The sequence below is a fragment of the Ananas comosus genome, linkage group 4 (genome assembly GCF_001540865.1).
Source record: "Ananas comosus cultivar F153 linkage group 4, ASM154086v1, whole genome shotgun sequence".
Classification (NCBI taxonomy): Eukaryota; Viridiplantae; Streptophyta; class Magnoliopsida; order Poales; family Bromeliaceae; genus Ananas; species Ananas comosus.
In genome coordinates this window covers 14,032,004-14,053,974 of record NC_033624.1, presented here as the reverse complement: position 1 = coordinate 14,053,974, position 21,971 = coordinate 14,032,004, and the positions used below count along the sequence as shown (strand labels likewise).

General features: G+C 36.0%; 2 protein-coding genes across 3 annotated transcripts in view; both read right to left on the bottom strand.

Moving 5' to 3' along the window:
• LOC109709136 (endoglucanase 13-like) lies at positions 6,462–9,393 on the bottom strand. Its single transcript, XM_020231202.1, has 6 exons — positions 9,190–9,393; positions 8,388–8,801; positions 8,056–8,142; positions 7,475–7,624; positions 7,121–7,402; positions 6,462–6,940 (listed from the first exon to the last, which is right to left on the bottom strand). The coding sequence occupies exons 1-6, from the start codon at positions 9,391–9,393 to the stop codon at positions 6,623–6,625; spliced, it is 1,455 nt and encodes a 484-aa protein (XP_020086791.1). The 3' UTR covers positions 6,462–6,622.
• Positions 11,728–21,971, bottom strand: part of LOC109708661 (anaphase-promoting complex subunit 1) — a 30,261-nt gene continuing 20,017 nt past the window's right edge. For both annotated transcript variants that reach the window (XM_020230477.1, XM_020230478.1), the window contains 4 exons: positions 21,722–21,882; positions 21,446–21,524; positions 21,254–21,352; positions 11,728–12,465 (listed from right to left, as the gene is read on the bottom strand). In XM_020230477.1, coding sequence (XP_020086066.1) covers positions 12,040–12,465; positions 21,254–21,352; positions 21,446–21,524; positions 21,722–21,882 — 765 coding nt within the window. In that variant the 3' untranslated portion in view covers positions 11,728–12,039. The remainder of the gene's footprint in view (positions 12,466–21,253; positions 21,353–21,445; positions 21,525–21,721; positions 21,883–21,971) is intronic.

Sequence of the window (21,971 nt, the reverse complement as noted above, 5' to 3'; positions counted from 1 at the left end):
GAGAGAAATAGATGTCTAGATGTATATGCATCAAAATCTATTATGCATCTCTTTAATTAAGATGCATGGCACCTTAATTAAAGTACACCATCCGTACGGCATAATAGGTATACGACCCCTTTTTTTTATTTTTATTCTTAATTCATTCTGTATCCACACATACATACATATAAATCTATATATATATGTATATATAGAATTTTATTTCATAAAATCTTATCTAATAAGATTTTTCTCTCTCTCCAATAAAATTTAACAATTAAATATTCATGCTATCCAACTAAATCAAATCTAGTAAAAAATCTTATCTTATAAGATATTATGAATATTTAATTATTCTCTAATCCAATTAGAGATAAATATTAATCTCTCCAATATTTAATTAGATCTTATCTAATTTTGATCTTATCCAATAAGATTACTCACTAATATTTAAATCTCATTTAAATATCTTTTATGATGAAATATTATCTACTAATCTAATTAGAGATAAATTTAAATCTTACGCATAATTCTCTAACTGATTCTGAGATCCTAATCTAATTAGGACTATCAGTTATAACCAAATCGAATAATTAAATCTAATTTAATTAAGCAGCTTCCTTTTATTTTCATCGCTTACACTAAACTCTTTAGTGAACGACCCTCATCCAAACGATTCGGGTGCACACAATTCCTAATGTGTGTGGCCGCATAGGTTCATTACCATTCGGCAGTAGAGCTCAACATCAAACTCTTTAATATTTAATTAGAACTCTTCTAATCGATAAATAAGAACAATTCAATTCGAATTATTCATATTCTCTCACCGTCCGTAAGTGACGCCTAGCAGTATATCACGGTAATCCAGAATAGTGATGAAGAATGAACCTTTCCGCTTACAGTTTTCATGTGATTAATTCCTTCCAACATACAAGTCCCAATCGAACTAAGGTTATGGTTACTCGCCAAACCTTATCATTCGACCATATGACTAGACTATCTGAAATCAACTCAATATGGCAACACAGTTGGAAACTCTTTCCATATACCATGTACCCTGGTCAGGGATTTTCCGAGTCGAGTCCGATAAACTATATATATAGGACATTCTCCCTCATCATTGAGAGTGTTGGATTTCTTATTGCGCATTCACATGCCTCCTCGCATATATCACTTCAGCCAATCAGTACCGAACATAGACCCGTGTCTAGAGTCTAAGTATTAGTACTGTCAAATTGTAGCAATCTATACGTGAAGCAACTATGATACCTCAGGTCCAAGGAGTACTTCACACAGCTGTAGCAATGAACTTGTCACTGGCGAGTATAGAACCATATGACTGTTCAACTAAATAGTCACGCTCAGTGTACTTGTTCTCTAACAAGCACATGTATGCTTGTTCTAGTGTCCCTACACTAGTGACTTGAGATTCGTCACCTCAATTAGAAACATAGCATACACCGGCCTATCTGGAATATCACCGTCCCTGTAATATTCATCTGGCTAGGAGCATTTAAAAAGTCTCGTATAGAAAAATACATATCTCAAATTCCTAACTCTTAGGAATATATTTTTTCAAACAAAGACTCTATGGACGATTCATGACAATATTGAACTGCTATACAATAGACATGAATAGAATATCTGCCCTCCTATTATAAATTATAAATAATTAATACATAAATACCCTAAAGCTAGTGTCACCATATTGGCTTTTCGGCATATAACTAACAGCTAAATCAGCCTTGAAAGAAGCTAGTTATAGAAATATATTATGTAGATAATTAATATTTCTCTTACTTTTTTATGCTTCTTTCCAAATTTTCTTCTTATGAGGTCATAGTTCGTGTGAGATAATACCAATATATTACACATTTCAAGGCTAGTTTGTTGGAATGAGAATAGTATTATCCAAAATCTCTGCAAAACATTTCTCTCTACAACAAAAATCAAAGCACCTAAATTAGGATTTACATTCTAATTTAGCCTCGGAAACTGATTTCTGATTCCTGTTGCAACAAAAACAATGGATTCTTAATGTTAAATACTTTATTGAAGATGAATATTACTAAAATTCTATAAGAACGAATGAAGTCAAACATGCTCTTAACTTACTCCTTTAGAGAAGAAGTTATATATAGTTTGCATTTGTTTTCTATCTAATCTCATATATACTTTCAATCTGTTTACTTATTACAGGCTTGTTTTTCATGGAAAAAAAAGTACATAAAAGTGAAACTTAGCTAGAATTTGGTGCAATTATGGTACGTTTGTTTGCGTTGAAGTGGGCAGTTGAAATCGCAACTCCAACAAATGTGCCTTCATATGCATATATTTGTTATGCCGTCGAACTCACCGAAATCGGTCGTCGAACACTTAGTCACAAAAACTTCAGCCTGGTGAAGGACGAAGTTGAGTTCGCGTAACTTACGAGCCGGATGCTCTCGCACCTGAGGCACTTCCAAACATAAAAAATAAACCATCATAAAAATTTGCATCCACATCAAAAAATAAATAAATAAACAAAAAGAAAAGAAGAAAAAGCATAAAAAATCAACATCCCGATAAGATCGCCAACCTAGAAATATCAAATAAAAAAATCTTGAAAAATAATTGGTGCTACCACACAATTCCAATTGTACTATAAATATACGTACACATATTTATATATATAGTTCCTCTCCCACAATTATTTATCCACGTTCCCCTCTTAAATGGACTCTTTTAACATACACCACCTACAGTGTAAGTCCATTTTTCCTCCACGTTACTACAATTGTTGCAGGTTCCTTCACGTAAACACAAACCTAGATTACTCTTCAATGATGTTGACACGATCCATTTGTGGCGACCCTGCCACGTTAGTAAAAAGATATTTATCTTTTTCCCATGCCAATTTACCTGAACCGTATGATTTAAATCGATCGTACGGGTGTCGTTATCCTGGTCTCAATAATTTAGCTTTGTTACTTTGGACTCTACCGTGTAATGCCAAACTCTCATATATTTTATTGATTGGGATATTGTGTGTGTGAGTCATTAGTTGTTTTTTAGTGAAAGATGTTGACTTTGCCTAGTTTTTGTGTATACTTCGCCTAGAGCATGAGATCATTGCTTTGCCTAGGTAAAGTATATAGCATTCATAGAGATTTGAATTCTAATTAAAAACTTTTAATAATGTCGATCGTGAATTCGGATATTCTAGTATCAAAAACAAAATCAAACTTCATTACAGCACAACCTAGCTAGATTTGAATTTACATAGTTTCAAATTGGGTATCTTTTTCCACCTATATATTTCTAAAATAAACAAACATTGTTAAAAATTTGTAAAATGCTGCTCTTACATAGTATTAATGTATGGAGAGCAGCTACGGTTGTTGCGCTCGTCGTAGCATGGAGGTTTTTGTATTACTAAGTTATTTTCGATGATAAACTTTCGAATTAATGATCGACTCTATTAGACTTGATCTTGAAGTATTTAATTATAAAATAAATTTTATAATTTTTTGATATTTTTATACCTAGTGATCGAAATAACTAAAAAATCAACAGCTGAAAATAAATATCATGTAAAAAGTAATGATATAATGCTAAAATTTTCGAGCAAAAATATTGCTCTTATTATAGATAATATAAAATTTTTATTTGATTTGGATATTTCTACACTGTTAAACTTACTGATGGCACACACATGAATCAATGAAAATTATTGATTTTGAATTCTTTTGATCACTAGTAAATTATATTGAAAAATTGTAAATTTTATTTTCTAGATATTTCTAATGCGTTAGGTCAAATCAAACAGAGACAATTAATGATTCAAAAGTTAAATCATCGAAATTGATTTAGAAGCACATACGGTCTATGCTTCTAAGAATATAGCACCCCAATATATATATATATATATATATATATATATATATATAATATTAGAGTAGATTGCTTATTAAGCACGGAGGGCTCCGTGCTTACTTTGTTTTCGATGTTCGGACTTTCGAATCGACCATCAGCTCTGTTAGACTTGATCTAGAGTTATTTGAAGTATCTAGAAAATAAATTTTGCGATTTTTCGATATCATTGCCTAGTGATCAAAGTGGCTCAAAATCAACGACTGAAAATAAAAATCTTACAAAATATGATGATATGATATTAAAATTTTAGATCAAAGTTATTAATCTTGTTTTATATGTATAAATAATTTTCTATCAAAATTTCATGTATTTGGATATTTCTACACCATTAAACTTGCAACCGGCTCACCACGGCCATTAAAATTATTGATTTTGAGCCCCTTCGATCACTAGTAAATAATATCGAAAAATCACAAAAAATTATTTTCTAGGTACTTCAAATACTCTAGATCAACTCTAACGAGCCGATCGTCGATTCGAAAGTCCAAATATCGGAAATAACTTGGAGAGCACGGAGGCTCCGTGCTTCCCTAAGCATACCAGCCCACTCTCTCTCTCTCTCTCTCTCTCTCTCTCTCCTCTCTCTCTCATTTATATTATATATATATATATATATATATATATATATATATATATATAGTCCGGCTACTATACTCTTATGAGTATAGAGCCTCTTGTACTCATAAGTTTTTGGCCATTAGAACTACCCTTTAATCATTTTCACCCGTTAGATTATACTATTCAACCAACCACCCACTCAACCCTGGGTCCCACTATCAACCTAACCGTAACCACTCTCATCCTAACCGCACATTTTTTTATCTGAACGGTCGAAAACTTATGAATACAAAGGGCTCTATACTCATTCATATGAGTATAGTAGCCCCAGCCTATATATATATATATATATATATATATATATATAGTTCGGCTACTATACTCTTATGNCACTCAACCCTAGGGGGGCCATATCAAACATCTGAACGGTCGAAAACTTATGAGTACAAAGGGCTCTACATTCATATGAGTATAGTAGCCCCAGCCTATATATATATATATATATATATATATATATATATATATATATATATAGTTCGGCTACTATACTCTTATGAGTACGACCACCTTCGTACTCATTAGTTGTTTTCGATGATAGAGCTTCCGAATCGATGATTCATACTGTTAAACATTATCTAGAGCATTTAAAACTTCTAGAAATCAAATTTTATAATTTTTCTATATCATTTACCTTACGATCAAAGGCTCACAAATTTGACAATTTTTGGGATACTTGGTAGTTTAACGGTGTAAAAGAATCGAAATCGGTTGAATTTTTGATAAAAATTCTATTAACTACCTAGATAAAGATCAATAACTCCGATCTTAAATTGAAGGATCCGATCATCCATTTTTAGGACGTCGTTCGATTTCGACCATTCATTTTATACCCGCTTGATGGACATTATTATAATTTCGAAAAATTACGAAATTTATTTTCTAAAAATTTCAAATACTCTAGATTATATTTAACGGAGTGGATTGTCGATTCAAAAACCCTAATATCAAAAACAACTTATGAGTACGAAGGGCTCTATACTCATAAGAGTATATTAGCCCTACTCTCTCTCTCTCTCTCTCTCTATATATATATATATATATGTGTGTGTGTGTACTATCCTATCGGAAGCATAGAGAATCTGATGTTTCCGATTTTTTGGCCTTTGGATCAAAAATTATATGGTCGGGATGATTGCGGTCCCCTCGGGATTGAGTAGTATCTCTAGGATTGAGTGGTCCCCATAGGATAATAGTATTAATCTAAAGGTTAGAAATGATCAAATGGGTTGATCTAAGGGCAAAAAAATCGAAAGCATCAGATCCTCTATACTTCCGACAGTATAGTAGCTCTACTCTATATATATAAGAATTTAAGTTTGCTCCTGCACCAATCTAAGAGACCAAGAAGATATATGAACCGGCTAGGGCATAAACAATCCGTGAAGAATTATTGCGGGGGACCAAATTAAGCATTTGCTAACCGAGTGACCCAAAACGTTCCCACCAGCTGGTCTTGAATAGTGAACTTTTCCATGATACAACAGTTTCTCTTACATTATTGTTGTACTATACTACAGTACAAAATCACTACAAATGGTCGTTTAATTTTTATCTTTTTTGTTAGGTGATGATAGAAATGGAGCAACAATTGTTTGTCATTTAATATGACTTTTAAGTTTTAAAACGACTACTAGATATGGATATTAATTATGTAAGAACAATAACATATAGTAATAATCCTTATTATTTGTAGATAAGATCCGTTGAATCTTATTAAATTTATCATATGAACACCGACCAAGTTTAAAGCAGAGGTTTAATTAATATACAATACTCGACTCAAACGTACACGCATCTCTTCTATTTATGTGGTCTTTGTTAAATGCAATTGAACTCATGTTATCTTAGGTATCATGGCCGCAATTTTTAATATTCTTCTTGGTGGTAGCTAGAGGCACCACAAAGATATATTTGCCCCGTATAATTAACAGTGTAACACAATGACATAACATATATATGTATATACTTCTTGATCTCATTGTTCAGGAACCCTGGAAATTACAAATGGAAATTCCAACAATATTTCTTCTGGTACTAGATATAGAGACTAGAATTTTCTTGTCTTAAGCTAAATCCCTCATTTTATCCAAATCATTAAGTCATTAACTCACGCGATTCTGGCTAATACGCCAACAAAAGGCGCCGTCGTGACCGTCGCCGGCTCGGTCTGCTGATAGTTAGATCGGGAATCGGTGTACCCGTCGTTCGCATCGGGACCTCCGACGATCGCACCGTCGATCACATTAGGGTTTGGTTCATTCTTATTGAACCAAGAGGAGAACCCACCCTGGCATGACACCGGATTGCGGTCTCGCTTAATCGACACAATCGATGCACCCCTGTGGTGCACCTGACCCGGATAGTTTGACCCGAACCCAACCATGTAGCTCAGCTTCTTCGGGTTCGCCCCTAGAATGTAATTTACCTGAGCACCACAAAATTAGTCTATTATTATTTACCCCCGCATAATGCATCAAAATTTGAATTTTGAATTTTTCAGAGAAAATTTTACTGATGGTTACAGAGAAGATACATTGCATCTGATCGTGATTTGAAAGTCTTTGCTCTGGCAATAATAAAATTTGTTTTGGGTATATCAATTTACCTGCCATCGAACGAATGAGATTAGATCCTGGGGCGTGACGGTGCCGCCCGGGCACTGAAGAGTGGCACCTGCACTCGCCAAGTGGTCGGCGTGAGCGGTGAGGACGAGCAACGCCGCGGTTGTGTATTGGAAATCGTTCCACGGGTGCCACCACAACATCCCTCCTGGGCTCAACTTGATGTTGTTGTTCCCCTTCTGAGCCACTGAACATATGAATTGATCTGCATTGTTCTTGTATTGCCAATACGCGCCGTCGTTGGGTATTTTGCCTTGCAGAATCAGCTACAAGATCACATCATTATCGAATTATGCGATATTTTGGATAGAGCGTCGAGAACATTATGTGATAAATACCTTTGAGACTAGGGTTTGGGCGCCGACGAACTTGTCGTCCCACGAGAACTCCGACCGGACGCCGCCATTGCTTCCGTTTTTAATGTAGTTGAGGTAGGTTTGGTCATTGGTGGCGTGGAAGAGCCATGTAGCAGCCCAAACCAATTCATCCTATCTAGGAAAAATTAGGTTATAAGTGAAAATAAAGCTAATTATTACCATAATAATTTAGAAGGATTTTCATTATTTTCACATGTTGATAGCCTAATAAATATATGCCTGATAGTTTATTGATAATGTTACAGGACACATTTACAAAGTGCTAAGGAGTTCACAAAACGAGTGGTAGCTAGGTGTTAGGCTTAGCCCAAATAGCAAATGAGTCCATCACCAATAGTTGAAATGGGCTAAATGAATAAAATGATTAATCCTGGGCTCTAATCCTATACTTGAACTAATTCCATTAATTACCAATAAAGATTAACATTTCATATTTTTTGAAAAAAGAAATCTTAACGATCAACATTAAAAAGAAAATTTTGAATTCAAAATATAGTTATTTTAAATTTGAATTTCAGAAGTTGAATTGAGTTGCGTTATACTTCGTCTCCGCTGCTGGAGTAGTACTTCCCTGCAACTGGCACGCTATTCTGATACAAACCTCGATGATTTCGGGCAAAATCGAACAACTGCACCAAAAAATAAAAACATTAAACATAATATAAAATAAAACATGTAAGAAGCTAAGCAATTACAAACATTTCACTGGTCATTTCTAGCACAAATGGCAAAGGGTTTGATGGTTGGTACCCGAGGTGCCAAGTTTGAATCCTAATTGATTCACGTTTCTAGATAAATTTATTTTTAAATGAAATAAACGAAGCGGATAACATTGTACTTATTTCTCAAAAAAAAAAAAAAAAAATTATGGGACCTGTTTTGCATGGCTGAGGAGAGTGGAAGCATATCCCTTGTCCGACCCCTGGAAAGCGATGGACGCAGCCGCCAGCGCGGCCGCGGTCTCAGCTGCAGCGTCCGACCCGGGCTTGGAGTCGTCCAGCCGGTACGAATTCCTCGGCGTGGTCATGTCCTCGGGCCGCTGCCAGCAGGCGTGGTCGGAGTCGCCGTCGCCGACTTCGACGTAGAGAACGTCGGGCGAAGGATGAGCATTGATCAGGTAGTCGGAGCCCCACCTGATCGCCGCCAACGCATTCCACAGCTCGTTCTTTGCGCCAAGCTGCGAGCCGTACTCGACGACGCTCCACGAGAGCAGCGTCGTGGTGAAGGCCATCGGGAACCCGAACTTCACGTTGTCGCCCGCGTCGAAGTATCCGCCGGTTAGGTCGACCTAGTGTAACATAATAACCATAACCATTTTACGTGCATGTGGATAAAACAGAAAACTAATATAGTAGAAGAGCACTCTATTGGTATTTATTAATGGATACTGGATGAGATGAAACAAAGATTTTGCTGTGATTTGGCTATAAATACTAGCAATATTCCTGATGACAACTTGAAAAAGAGAAAAATTATGAGCCAAAAATGTAACATGGTATATATATTCAATTATTTATCTTTTTACGTATGTATGTGGATATAAACATATGTAGGAAAATAAGTAAGTATAGAGAAACACATGCATGCATGCACGTAGCAACATGATGAAACTAACACACTACAATGGATGAGGTACTTAAAAACTAAAAGGCAATTAGATCATGAGGAAGGCTCACTCCTGCATCGCCGCCGTCGTGAAGCGCGGAGTCGGCGCGCCACTGCACGCGCTGGTTCACCGGCAATTTGCCCGATCTCTGAGCCTCATAGTAGAGCAAGGATTTGGTTAAAGCAGCTCCATAATCAAACTGAGCTTCTCCTCTCCCTAAGAGGTGCAATATTACAACAATCCCTACACTAAACACCTCAATCCTTAGCACCATTTTTTGTTTTTAATGTGATCTCTCTATTGAGAGTACTCTTTGGAGAATGTATTGTTGGGATGTGTATACATTGTGTTGATATATATACTACTTATATAATTAACACTGAATGTAATATTTAGTAATTAAGTTGCTATGGCATTGAATTACATATATAATTAACCAGCTAAATTTTGCTGTGTTTTCCTTCTCACTCTCCCATTTCTCTTTATTTCCATTGCATAGTGTATATAAAAGGTCCAATGTATTCTTGAAGATTTTGTTACATTTAGAAGGACTTTCTTTTTTTCCATTTTGCATTAGGAAAGAAAGGGAAAGGAAGTTTAATTTGATGTATAGGAAACAAGTTATGGTAGGTTTGTGAAAACTTGCTGTAAAAAATTAACCTACTACATTGAATTGGATACAAGTACTTTGGGAAGAAATTAAATTATCATTGATTCAGGGATCCTGCTTAATTTTTGTTATCCTTAAAGTTCAATTGAGCACCCATTTTTCCCCTCAACTTATTAAATAACACTATTTTCGCATTGAAGAGTTACCATGATTTTGAGAGTATTTTAGGAGTGAACCTTATATCCTTGAAGATTCCATTTGCGTCGCGTATTAACTGACTAAATGGACATTTTAGATAAGTTATAGAAGCAGTAATTTAAAGAAAAAAAAGTTAGATGCATGGTTACGATAAAGCCTGTGCAAAAATACACTTGATATAGAGTCCTCAATTATTTTAACTTTGTTTGTTGGAAATTAAATTGAAATGTTATTAAATATAACGGAGATCATGTTAAAATGAATAATTCCGAATACGTTTTCAGCCAACAAAACTATGAATTGTATGTATAACCTGTCAACGGAGGATAGTTAAAGGAAACGTTAATTTTTTTAAAAAAAAAATACTTAATTCAATTGAAAAAAAAACTTAAATGAAAAGGAATTAAAGTTAATTTCTATTAATGGAGGTGAAAACCCGAAACTTTCTATTTTTGGCTAAAAACGAAACCAACCAAAAGTAGACCTATCAATAGTAGGCCGGGCCCGCACAAAGCAAATTTAAATCTAGCCCGGACCAGTAAGACATTCAGATTCAGACCGGCCCAATAAATGTATGGACTTAAGGCCCAATAAGATGAAAGGGGATTCCGTGCACGAGCATTATTGCATGCACCTCGTGTACTGTGCACCGCAGATATAAGATCCTATTGTGGAGGCTTTAAAATTGAAATGCGATTTTTTGTACACAAAGCTCTTTTGATATTTTAGATCGAATATGTTTGTATTTGATTGAATTTTAATTTGCAAGTCATTCCGAGCATGGTGCATCTGGTGTACGGATACACCCGGTGCACCAAAAGCTTGCTTTGTATTGATATGGCTCCCGTGGGCTCTCCGCAAGCCCAAACCCGAGTTGTTTTGCTTCGACACTAGCACCAATGGGAGAGTGCCACGTGGATCTCCCAAATGGGCCCCTCACACTGAGCAGGCCCATGGACGGCCCAAGATATCTACTGTGGTTAGCTTTGTTGGGTCTCGTGAATAGTGGGCCGGACTATATTTTTATGGGCTTGTGCTCGAGAACAAATTTTTTTATTGACCAGGCATTTCTCTTCATTTCCACGTGGAGTAATCCAATTGGCCCGATGACTCGTTCCGTGTTTCGCCTTAAGATAACACGAGAAACCAAATTAGGCCGCAACTTAAATACAATAGGTTGTTATGTAATATAGTAAATATAGTATACAGATCCCTATAATTATAGGCCATTTCAAATTTGTTTCAATATTGTTTAGTGAAAAGCTAAAACCTTTTAGATCTGAAGGATAATCAATGTGTTCGATAAAATTTTCTATTTATTTGACAAGAATCTTTGACATATAAAATATTAGGGGGTGTCCAAACATTTCTACCATTGCAGTTTGCAGGTGAGGGGTCTCCATACAATTTACCATCCGTTATACTGAAAGGCAGAGTGATAGGATAATTCAAAAAGCTCTCTAATTAATGTGAGAAAACTATCAAACGAGAGAAAAAGAAAAAAAAAAAAAGAAAGAAAGAAAAAGGAAAGCACAAAGTAAACTTAATTTAGTTACGTTGCTACATACAAAGGAGAGGCGAATTTCACATACCTTCTTTTTAAGCATCACTGGAGATTCTTTTTTTTCTTTTTTTTTTTAAAAAAAAAAAGAAAAGCAGAGTGGTTATTTTGCACTTTCGAACTGCTGAGTGTTGTGCTCGGACTCGGGTGATCAGCAACTTCACTGCCCCACGACAAAGTCGCAGTAGCAAAAACATGCAGGTAAGTCACATTTTGCATGAACATCAAATAGGTTCTAATTTAGTATACAAGAAAAAGAATTTTTTACATTTGAACTGAAAATCATAACACAAAATTACAACTAACATGGTCAATTTTCCACTTCATGGACATACAATCATGCAATGTAAGCACCCCCTGGCATGTTAACTTACACTAAAAAAGATAATAAATAGAAACTAGGCAATCTATAATATATACAAAGAGCTAACTTCTGAGGCATAATAGAGTTTCATCACCACAATAACTTAAATATCACTTACCTGGCGTTATAATCTCCGAAAACCTCATTCATCAAATCGATCAGAGTGCAGTCATTCCGCCCAACTTGTTTACATGACTCCTCGCTGAAGACCAAACACACACGAATTATACATTATTATATCAGTGATTTCAGCAATCCCCTTGAAATGCGTTGTTGGTAACAGTAACTGCAGGAGAGGAACTGCGGATACACGCATAGGAGCTTTCCTTTTAATTTTCTCCATAGCAGATTTCACTATATGGGGAGGCGGTATATTGTACCATAGAAGATACCAAGAGAGAAGGGCGGCATCCATCTTTTCTTTATCACTATGAATAGTTGATAGCTTTTCGGTAAACAAGTAATTAAAGAAGTTGCCCTTGAGATCCTTTGAACATGACATAATTCCTTCTATGCGCTTCCTCAGAGATTCGATAAATGTAGACTGAATGATACCACCATTTGCACAGCTTAGTTTGCCGGTCAGTAGAGCGTCGTTGTAGGCTAATGCAAGCTGCAAGTTATATGGAAATCATCTCATATGTGAAATAACACTACGAACAACAAAGAAAACAAAAATAATCATCCTCCATATTGTTGAATATATGCAACTAATAGTACATTAGCATTATAACATCTGAAATGGTGCCAAGAGAACAAAGCCTCATTAGGTGTATTCATGAATCCTGCATTTGAATAAGTGAGAGATATTTTCGGATATTATGATTTCAACAATTTTCTCTCGTAATTCTAGTAAAACCAATGAAATTGTTTAAAAATAATGGAAAGCTTTCTTTAACCTGCTCGATATAAGAATCACGCATTTACATGACAAAATTGGGGTTTATTTTTTATTTAGAAAAGAAAGCGTCTCCCCAACAAGGTTTAAAGTGCCGTGGCACGGGGGCGTGCCGCTACGTCCTTGGCACGGTACGGCACGGGCACGCTTGCGTGCCGACACGTGGCACGCTTGCGTGCCGACAGATGCGCACGACCTCCTACTGGCATGCTTTGGTACGGATTTATTTCATTTTTTTGATTCCAATAAACTCTTATAATGTTATTTTGAAAGATTTAAATAAATAAGTATGAATATTTGCTATATATACCTTAATATACTCATCAATTAACATGCATGTAAGCTTTTTGTAAGTAAAATACAACTATACGTGATGTAGAGTAAAAATTAAAATACAATAATGAAATTCACAACTATAATAATTATTTAAATTTACATCTTTACATAGAGATGATTGCTTAATTCCATATAGATTGTTGCGCTTGATCATATGGCATATTGTCATCTGCAGATACAAGATTTATTTGACAATGTTGATACAAGTATTGGTGGTATTGTGATCATGAGAAAAAAAAAGAAGCTTCCTGGCCTTTGGGTTACCCAAAAGGCCAAACCCCCCTCCAATAAAAAGACAACCGAAAAGCATCTTACAGTGCAAAAGTAAACCAACAATTGCAAAAAGACAAAAAAAAAAAAGCAAAAGAAAAAAAAAAAGCTCTGTGCAGCACGGCACAGTGCCGTGGCACCCTCACGCGTGCCGCTTTGTCTCGTGCGGCACGCGCGGGGTGCCGCGGCATACAGGGGTGGTCCGAGACCCCTTTTGTACTGTGCCCCTTTCTTGGGGGCACGGTAAGTGCCGCACCGGCACGGTGTGGCACGGTCGAGACTTTAAACTTTGCTTGTAGGGTTTTGCTGTGAAGGCGGTGAATGGTTCACCGCCTTCTGAAGGCGGTGAACCATTCACCACTTTCACAGCAAATATTGCAAAGACGGTGAACGATTCACCGTCTTTGTAAGGAAATCCTGACGTGGCGCCCACGTGGCAAAAGGAGGGTTAGTTTTACAAATAAAATTTTGGTAGGGTCATTTTGCCAATTACGATTTTTTGGAGGGTCATTTTATAAAAAAGCCCTGGAGGGCTTCATATTAGAAATATGTTCCTTTTGCTTTGAACCAAATCTATTTTCATCAAATATAGCATATGTAGATTCAATTATTGTATTGCCTTTAACAAAATCATTAAGGTCTATTACATAGAATCTATATGCCTTATTATATTGTGCATAATCAATGAATATGCACTCAATTCCTCTTTCTCCTAGTTTCTTTTTCTTTTTGGATAATATCTAATATAACCTTCAAGACTTCAAAAATATTTAATATATCCTTGGTTGACCATAATGCCCTCCTTGATTTCCAAAAATCTCTGTAGATATCCCCAAACCCCTAGGTCGTGTTTGGTCGCAAGATAAAAGGGGAATCACTCGCTTTATCCCGTTATTCCTACCAAACACCAAGGTAAATATTGAGTTTAATTTATCTCGGCCTTAACGGGTTATCCTAGGATAACCTATTAAATCTTATTCCATCGGACTTGTGGAATAGGCGGGTAGGAGGCTTTATCCTAGGGGTAGTGGTTGGAAGCTACGCTACCTTTTTCTTATTTGTCTACAGCTTCCATCCACCTTTGTCCTTTCCTATCTTCTCAATGTGGCTGTCGTCTTCCTCTTGTCTCATCCCCTCTCGCCTCCTCCCTCAACTTGCGATATCAATGAAGGAGATCTGATTTGAGATCCCGCTTCAACCATAACTTCTCTCTTTTCTCTCTTTCCTCGTTTCAAACGCTTCCTCTCCACTATTCGCGCATTCTCTCTCAACTTCTCTCAGTTCTCTCTTTCCTCGTTTGTAAATGTTGAGTTGATTAGTTAGAATTCTTACATATAATATAGTCAACTTGAAGTTTAAATTTAATTTTCGCAAAAAAATTACTATTGTATTTCAACAAATGTTCTTTTGTATAGTATTAATTAATTATTATATCTAATTTATTGTGAAATAGAAATTATATTTTTAGTATTAATTAATTATTATATTTAATTTATTGTGAAATAGAAATCATATTTTGTAAATAAAGGCCAAGGGCAAACTTGGCATTTTGCAAATTCAACCACTATTTTTTGCACTTTTCTCTACTATTCTATAAAATAAACCAAACTCAACTTTATCTAGTCTAGACTCTAGAGAATAACAGCTCTACAAATCAAACACAATTTTACTTGTATTCTTGACTATCCTGGAATAGCAAGCTATACCCGATATTAAAAAATTTTGTACCAACTAAATTTATACCCAAACCAAATGGGGCCGTAGGGTTTGCTAATAGGAATTGGAGTTTAAAGCGTATTTTGGTAATTTCAGGGTAAATTTAAAAATTTTGAATAGTCAAGAGTAAATAAGCAAAAGCCCCCTTTTTTATGCTCAGGAGTCCTCATAATCGGTTGATGTCTCCAAACCTTTAAATAATTTAAATTAGGCTTTCTACCTTCAAAAAAAAAATCAAAAAGAATTTTATTATGCTTTTTTGTTGGGATTCTATTCACTAAATGATAAGCATTAATGATGCTTCGTTCCGAAATCCATGTCCCAACTAACAAGTAGAATGTTTTGTATTGACCATTTTTATTAATATCCTATATATTGACCATTTCTATTAATATCCTGTATTTCCTTTCTCCTACTCTATTTTACTGTGGAGACTAAAGTGAAAATTTTTATGCACAATATGAATGGACTCTGAAAGTTTTGGTAAAACCAGAAGAACCCATATGTGGCTTGTATTGAATATATATGGAGTACAATAGTTATGTACATCTAGGGTTAACAAAATATGGATATACAAAAAAGGTGTATAAAATAAATATCAGTGCTTATTATGTTAACATAAATAGATCTATGTTAACATCCCACTGCAATCTGAGCATCTTGCCGGGTAGCTGTCAAGATTGGAACAAAGTGCTGAAAACGTGAGGTGCTCAACGGCTTGGTAAAGATATTAGCAAGTTGTTTCTCAGATGATATATGGAAATAAGAAAAGATTACCCACTTGAACTTTCTTCCACAGGAAATGATGGTCAAGCTCGATGTGCTTTGCGCGCGCATGTAGGACCGGATTGGCAGCAATATATGTAGCACTAAGATTGTCACTGTATATGGAGATTGGGCTCGTAGTGATATATAAAGAACACGAAGAAAGCAACAAGTCATATAGTTTCAAGTAGAGTGAAGATGACAAAGCAATCCGGAACTACTGCATTGGATAAACTCTTTTTCCTGTTTTCTTGTCCTTTGCATAGAAACCAATAGAATCAAATTCAAAAAATGAGTTATTATTACTACAAAATTTAGGAACAGAGAGCAAGTTTCTTTTAATAGAAGGAACAACAAGAGCATTTTTGAGGGCATGGGATTCAGAAGATGTATTCAAATTTGTTTCGGCAGTCTGAGTAATTAAAAGAAAATTTCCATTGCTAACAAAATTTTTATCTCTTCCTACATAAGGCTTAGAATTTGAAAGTTTACATGGATTTGACGTAACGTAATTAGAGGCTCTAGTATTAGCGTACCAACCTCTTCAGTGCCATCAGATAGGTTCATAGTAGCAAAGGTCTAAGGCATGTCATCTGAAACAAAAGCATGTTTAAACCTTCGTCTACACTGGAGAGCCTTGAGGTTGAATTTTCCACAAATCTGGCATTGAATTCAAGTGTGAGGTAGAGGGGTGGCTGATTGGTTCTATGAAGATGATGGCTGTGGTTGTGGAAAAGATGTAGGTGTATAAGGTTGATGGGAGTATGCTCCGTAAGGTCAGCTACCAAACTGAGAGGTGTGTCCTCCTTGTTGTCCACGACCTGCTCGAGATCTGAGTCGACTTCCTCAATTTTTGCTGCCCTGATTCGCAAAAAAGGCTCCACCTTCAATTAAATGGTTAGATACGTGATCTTTCCTTCATTGTACTTACGGAGTTGTTTGAAGGTAGGTTTTGTTTGGGGGGGTTTAGTGCACTCACAAACCCCACATATTCTCCAAGGAGACCCAAAAGAATCGTCATCACAAGGTTATGATAGGATTCACTCTCTCCATTTTCTTGCAGTACGTCTCCAATTTATATGTACTTGGCAATGTTTATCATTCTCTTCTTTGTGCTCCTTAATTTTGAATCTTCTGATTTAAGGGAACAAGTAGTTGATGTTGTTTTAGCGAATAAATACATCTTGACCGCAGTCCAGACTGCACATTCTGTTTTCGATGAGAATATCACCATCTGGGGGATGCTCAAAGTAAGGATTTAAGTGTCGTGGCATGGAGTCGTGCCGGAAACTTGTCGACATGGTACGATATGGTGCGAGCCGAGCCGTGCCGATGCGTGCTGGTCACAAAAAATTCATGTGTGCCGATACATAATAGTATGAAATATTTATTTTCTTTAGCAACAAAATATTCTAATTGTTTATTATAAATTTTTATTAAATATTGTGAACTTTATTGAGAAAATTACTTACTAATTTAAAGAATAGAGGGTTTTGAGATGTGTCATCGGTACAGGGGCTGTATCGTGTCGATATCTTGTTGGCACGATACGGCACGATAAATACGGTCCGTGCCGATAGTGAGCATGTAAGTGATACTGAGCATGTAAGTTTTACATTTATCTACGTCGGTAGGAATTTAAATCTAATTATGCCGTATTGTGCAATCCTCGATAATTCGCATGTTCTAAACGATTATGCCATTAAAAAGAAAATCAACAATATAAGCAGAAATATTTATTTATTCATAAGACTAAGTTTGAATCCTTTCCCCACAAAAAGTTTCACCCTTAGACAAGATAGACTTGTTAAGAAGACTTGTCAAGACAAGATTCTATCTAACTTCAGCTGTATTGTATGTCTCATTAATAGTTAAAGTTGTTCTTGATGGGAACTGGAGTTCCACCTATCCGTTGCCTTTTACTTGTCTAGTTGACTAGTTGCTCATGTGAAGAACACACCCATCCTCCAATGATTCATACATCGAGTAGATTCCAGCCTTGTAGAAGCTGAATCAATCCGCCAAGCTCTGTTGTCCTTAAGGACATTGGCCTTGCATATCATAGCTAACAAATCTTTCTAGAATCTGGTGCATTCTTCTTTTGGAGAAACTGACATTCTTTCTTGTGATAACTCAGTTTGCTACAATGATAGCATGCACTCTTTTCTTCTTACTCATATTATTATGTTTGGCCAGATGCTTGATTCTCTTCTGATTTTTTTGTGGGTTGATGGGGCATGTCAAGAGACTCAAGACATTACTTCATCATATGAACTTTGACTTTTTGAGCATCTTGCTTCCTACTATCTTGCATACGATATGCTTTTTATATACGAATGGTTAGGTAATAATTTGATAGTTTCTTCCTTCTTATGTTTAAGACTTTTCTAAAAGTTTCTCCACGAGGAATCTTATCAATAATAGATGCCACAGTTTTGTGTTTGTCCGTATTCATGTTATGTTGAGTATAGGGATGTCAATGGGCATGGATTCCTGAGATATTACACAAACCCGAATAGTGCGGGGTTTAACTGATGCTAAACTGGTGTGATTTCGGTTATTGGTATAAAAAAAATGAAAACCCAATAGATTTGGGTTCGGGTATTTCATCTGTATCCGACTTGAACCTGAATTAGAAACTGAACCAAATCCAAACTGGTTTATATTATACAATATAGAATAATTTAAATTTGTACTTTGAAACTTAAGATTTGAGTATGATATTTTTGAAATTTGGTAAAAGAGAAATGATTGCTTTCGGGTTCAAGTTTTCAGGTTTGATTTCAAGTTTCAGCTCTTTTGGCCGATTCAGTTTTGGTTAGGGGTTATGAGCCGATTCAGTTTTGGTTAGGGATTTTCATAACCCGATAGTTTCGGGCTCAGGTTCGGGTTTCGGTTTCAGTAATTGGGTTTGGGTTTAGATTTTGAAAACCCGCCCCAAATCCGACCCATTGACATCCCTAGTTGAGTATCAAATATTTTGTAATTATTAAATTTGCTAAAAAGTTAAAACGAGTTAAAACGAACTTCTTACTTGTGGTATCCTCGGATTTGTACTTCTCTTCAAGGGCTTGCGGTTGTTCTTTTGTAGTTTGCACATTTTGGTAGATGTGGAAAAGTGCGTCTGACATGGTATTCAAAATGTTGCCCATGCATATCTTGTCATCTTCATTCCAAGTTTGTTTAGTGCGAGTTTGTGCAATAGACTCATCTTCGTTGTCTTCCGACCTTCATATGCTAAGAAAATAAGCAACCTTGAGAGAATTTCTTCGGTCAGTGTCTGAAGTCCAAGTCGTTGAATCTTTCCAACCTCATGAAATTTGTAGCCATCTCTTGCAAGGTTGCGGTTGATATCTTTGCCATTAAGCCTTAAGATTGTTGAAACAAGACGAGGAAAAATTCAGGCAGATAGATGGAAAAGTTGATGAAAAATTCAGGCAGATAGACGGAAAAAGAAACTTTTAAGGAGTATTGAAATGTCCCTTTACTGAAGGTTTAATTCGTCCTATGTCCCCTAAGGTTTAATTCGTCCTCACTGTTTGACTGAGTTGGTGTGCACCGGTTCAATAAACAATCTCCTAGAATATAATGAAGTATGATCCCTGACTGTGTTTGCTCAGACGAAGTCAGGTTTTGATCATGCTTACGAAATTGACAGTTAAGTGTGACTTTCAAGAGAAAATGAAACATAGTATTTAGTATTGACTTCTGTTCTGTCCCCATTTGTTATGCGGAAGTCCTTATATGGGATGCAAATCGTATGTGGTCGCCATCTTTCGGTGCTTCTCCAACAAGACCTTTCCGAGGTTTCATGTGAATTTGAAGTTAAACAAGTAGCTACAAGTAGTCTTCACGGTATAACGGCTAAGGTGTCCATTGGAAATGTCAAATATCTGTCTTTCAGATCTGCATGGCAAACCTCTATTATGTTTAAGTGTAGTAGGTGCTCAATTCATACCTACTTCCTGATCTATTATATTATTAGACTTCTATACACCAAGTCAATTATTTGGCCCAGGAATACATCGAGCTCTAGTACTATATAAAACCATATGCTGCCAACTTTGAAGGACCACAACTTTTGTATTAAATTAGCCATTTTGAGGAGTTATACCATTCTACTATTGTAAAATAAACATAAGATCAAAGTATAATCAAAATTTTATTTTGATAATTTCTTGACATGTAAAGAGAAGCAGAACAGGGAGATCTAGGATTAAAGATCTTTACTACATTTCTAACCCCTCAAAGGTAAGGACTCAAAATAAGCATGCAGAAGAAGCAAGTGTTGATTCTCAATGTATTCAATGCGGTTAGATTTGTTTTACTTGTGGGTGTGCTGGAATTCGTTTGATTATGGCTCTAACAAATTATTTGATCATGCAATATATTGTGACCCAACAACAAAAATTTTGTTATAGAAAGTCAACTATCTTGATTTTTAATTGGATGTCCTATGAATCAGTATCAGCTACCGGTTGGTCTTTACATGAATTAATTGATCTAGTGCTGGAAGTTGTTTTATCTCACCTGTACATGTTCGCAACATAATCCACCTACCAACTAGCAAAATGAAAAATCTGTATTAACACTGCAGGCTCAAGATCGTCGCGGGCCAAACCCCTCCACTGGACTTCATGCTTGAAGATAGCGGAGGACGTCGCACAGGGCCTTGCCTACATCCATCAGGCGTCGAGGTTGGTCCATGGAAATGTCAAGTCCTCCAATGTCCTCCTCGGCTCGGACTTTGAGGCATGCCTCGCCGACAATTGCCTCTCCTTTCTTGTCGAACCATCGGAAGCAGAAGACGACAGCTCAGCGTGCAGAGCACCGGAATCTAAAAAGTCGAATCAGAGGATGACCCCAAAATCGGNATATTTTCGGATATTATGATTTCAACAATTTTCTCTCGTAATTCTAGTAAAACCAATGAAATTGTTTAAAAATAATGGAAAGCTTTCTTTAACCTACTCGATATAAGAATCACGCATTTACATGACAAAATTGGGGTTTATTTTTTATTTAGAAAAGAAAGCGTCTCCCCAACTAGAAAGCATGTTGCATCACCAGCAAATATGCTGCTAGCATAGAAGTGGCACCCTGCAAGCCTATGGCAAGCAAATTAGCTACCAACAATCAATAGCATTAAACAAACAGCATCTAAATAGCACTATCTTAATCTGGACTCCTTATATGGATCTAAAAAAGTAGTAGAAATATAGCACAAGTGGAAAAAGGTTTATTGGTTAGTACCCGAGGTCCCAAGTTTTAAAGCCTAGTTATTTCACATTTCCAGCTAAGTTCATTTATACAAAAATAAAAAAGCAGGAAGCATGCTACCATTCTCTCTCTCTCTCTCTCTTAATAAAAAAAAGGGGAACATATGATAAAAGAAAACTCGGTCACTCAAACTAACCTTCAAGCTGGACAGGAAAAGAGAGTCATGAAAAACAAAATGACCACTTTTCACCTGCTCCCACATTGATTCAACAATTGTGTACAAGGAAAGATAGACCTACAAAAACAATAAAAGGGGTGAATGCAAGAAGTGTCAACAAAAGAATAGTAACAAGTGTATATACAAGGCTTATGTCTATAAAGTAAAGACCTGTAATAATGCGGGCTGATCTTTGCTTACACACTCAAATAGCACCTGTGAGCAAAACTCCTGGAAATTGGCATCGTATCTGGAAATTGAAATTTATAATAATTAAAGCCAGGAAGAAGCTAACCATGTTTACGTGACAGCAGATGGGATTAGCATATGTGTGTGAACGCAAGAATATGTAAGAACTACTAAATTTCCATCCAGAGCAAGAAAGGTCATGATTTACAGATATAGCACCTGAGTTTCTAAAAATGAAAGTGCTCACAAACCACTTGCCTGCTATTCCAGGAAGAGTCACAACAAAGCTGTGCAAAAGCTATTAAGCTTGGATCAGCTGAGAATGTATTTACTAACTGCTCAACCTTAAAACTATACGAACTGTTTTCCTTGCCGCTGATTCTTGTAGTGGGACAGCTTATGCATGATGTGTCAGAAACCTGCAAGGACTAGGAACTTAATTCCCCTCAATGTACACTACTCTAAAATAAATAAATAAGCAAATAAATAAAGATATGGAGACTACATT

Excerpts from the sequence above, each read along its gene's own strand:
- LOC109709136 (XM_020231202.1), bottom strand. The coding sequence starts at position 9,393 with ATGGTGCTAAGGATTGAGGTGTTTAGTGTAGGGATTGTTGTAATATTG. Across the intron at positions 8,802-9,189 it reads ACGACGGCGGCGATGCAGGA|GTCGACCTAACCGGCGGATA; the intron begins GTGAGCCTTCCT and ends ATGTTACACTAG. Across the intron at positions 7,625-8,055 it reads ACTCCAGCAGCGGAGACGAA|GATGAATTGGTTTGGGCTGC; the intron begins GTATAACGCAAC and ends TTTCCTAGATAG.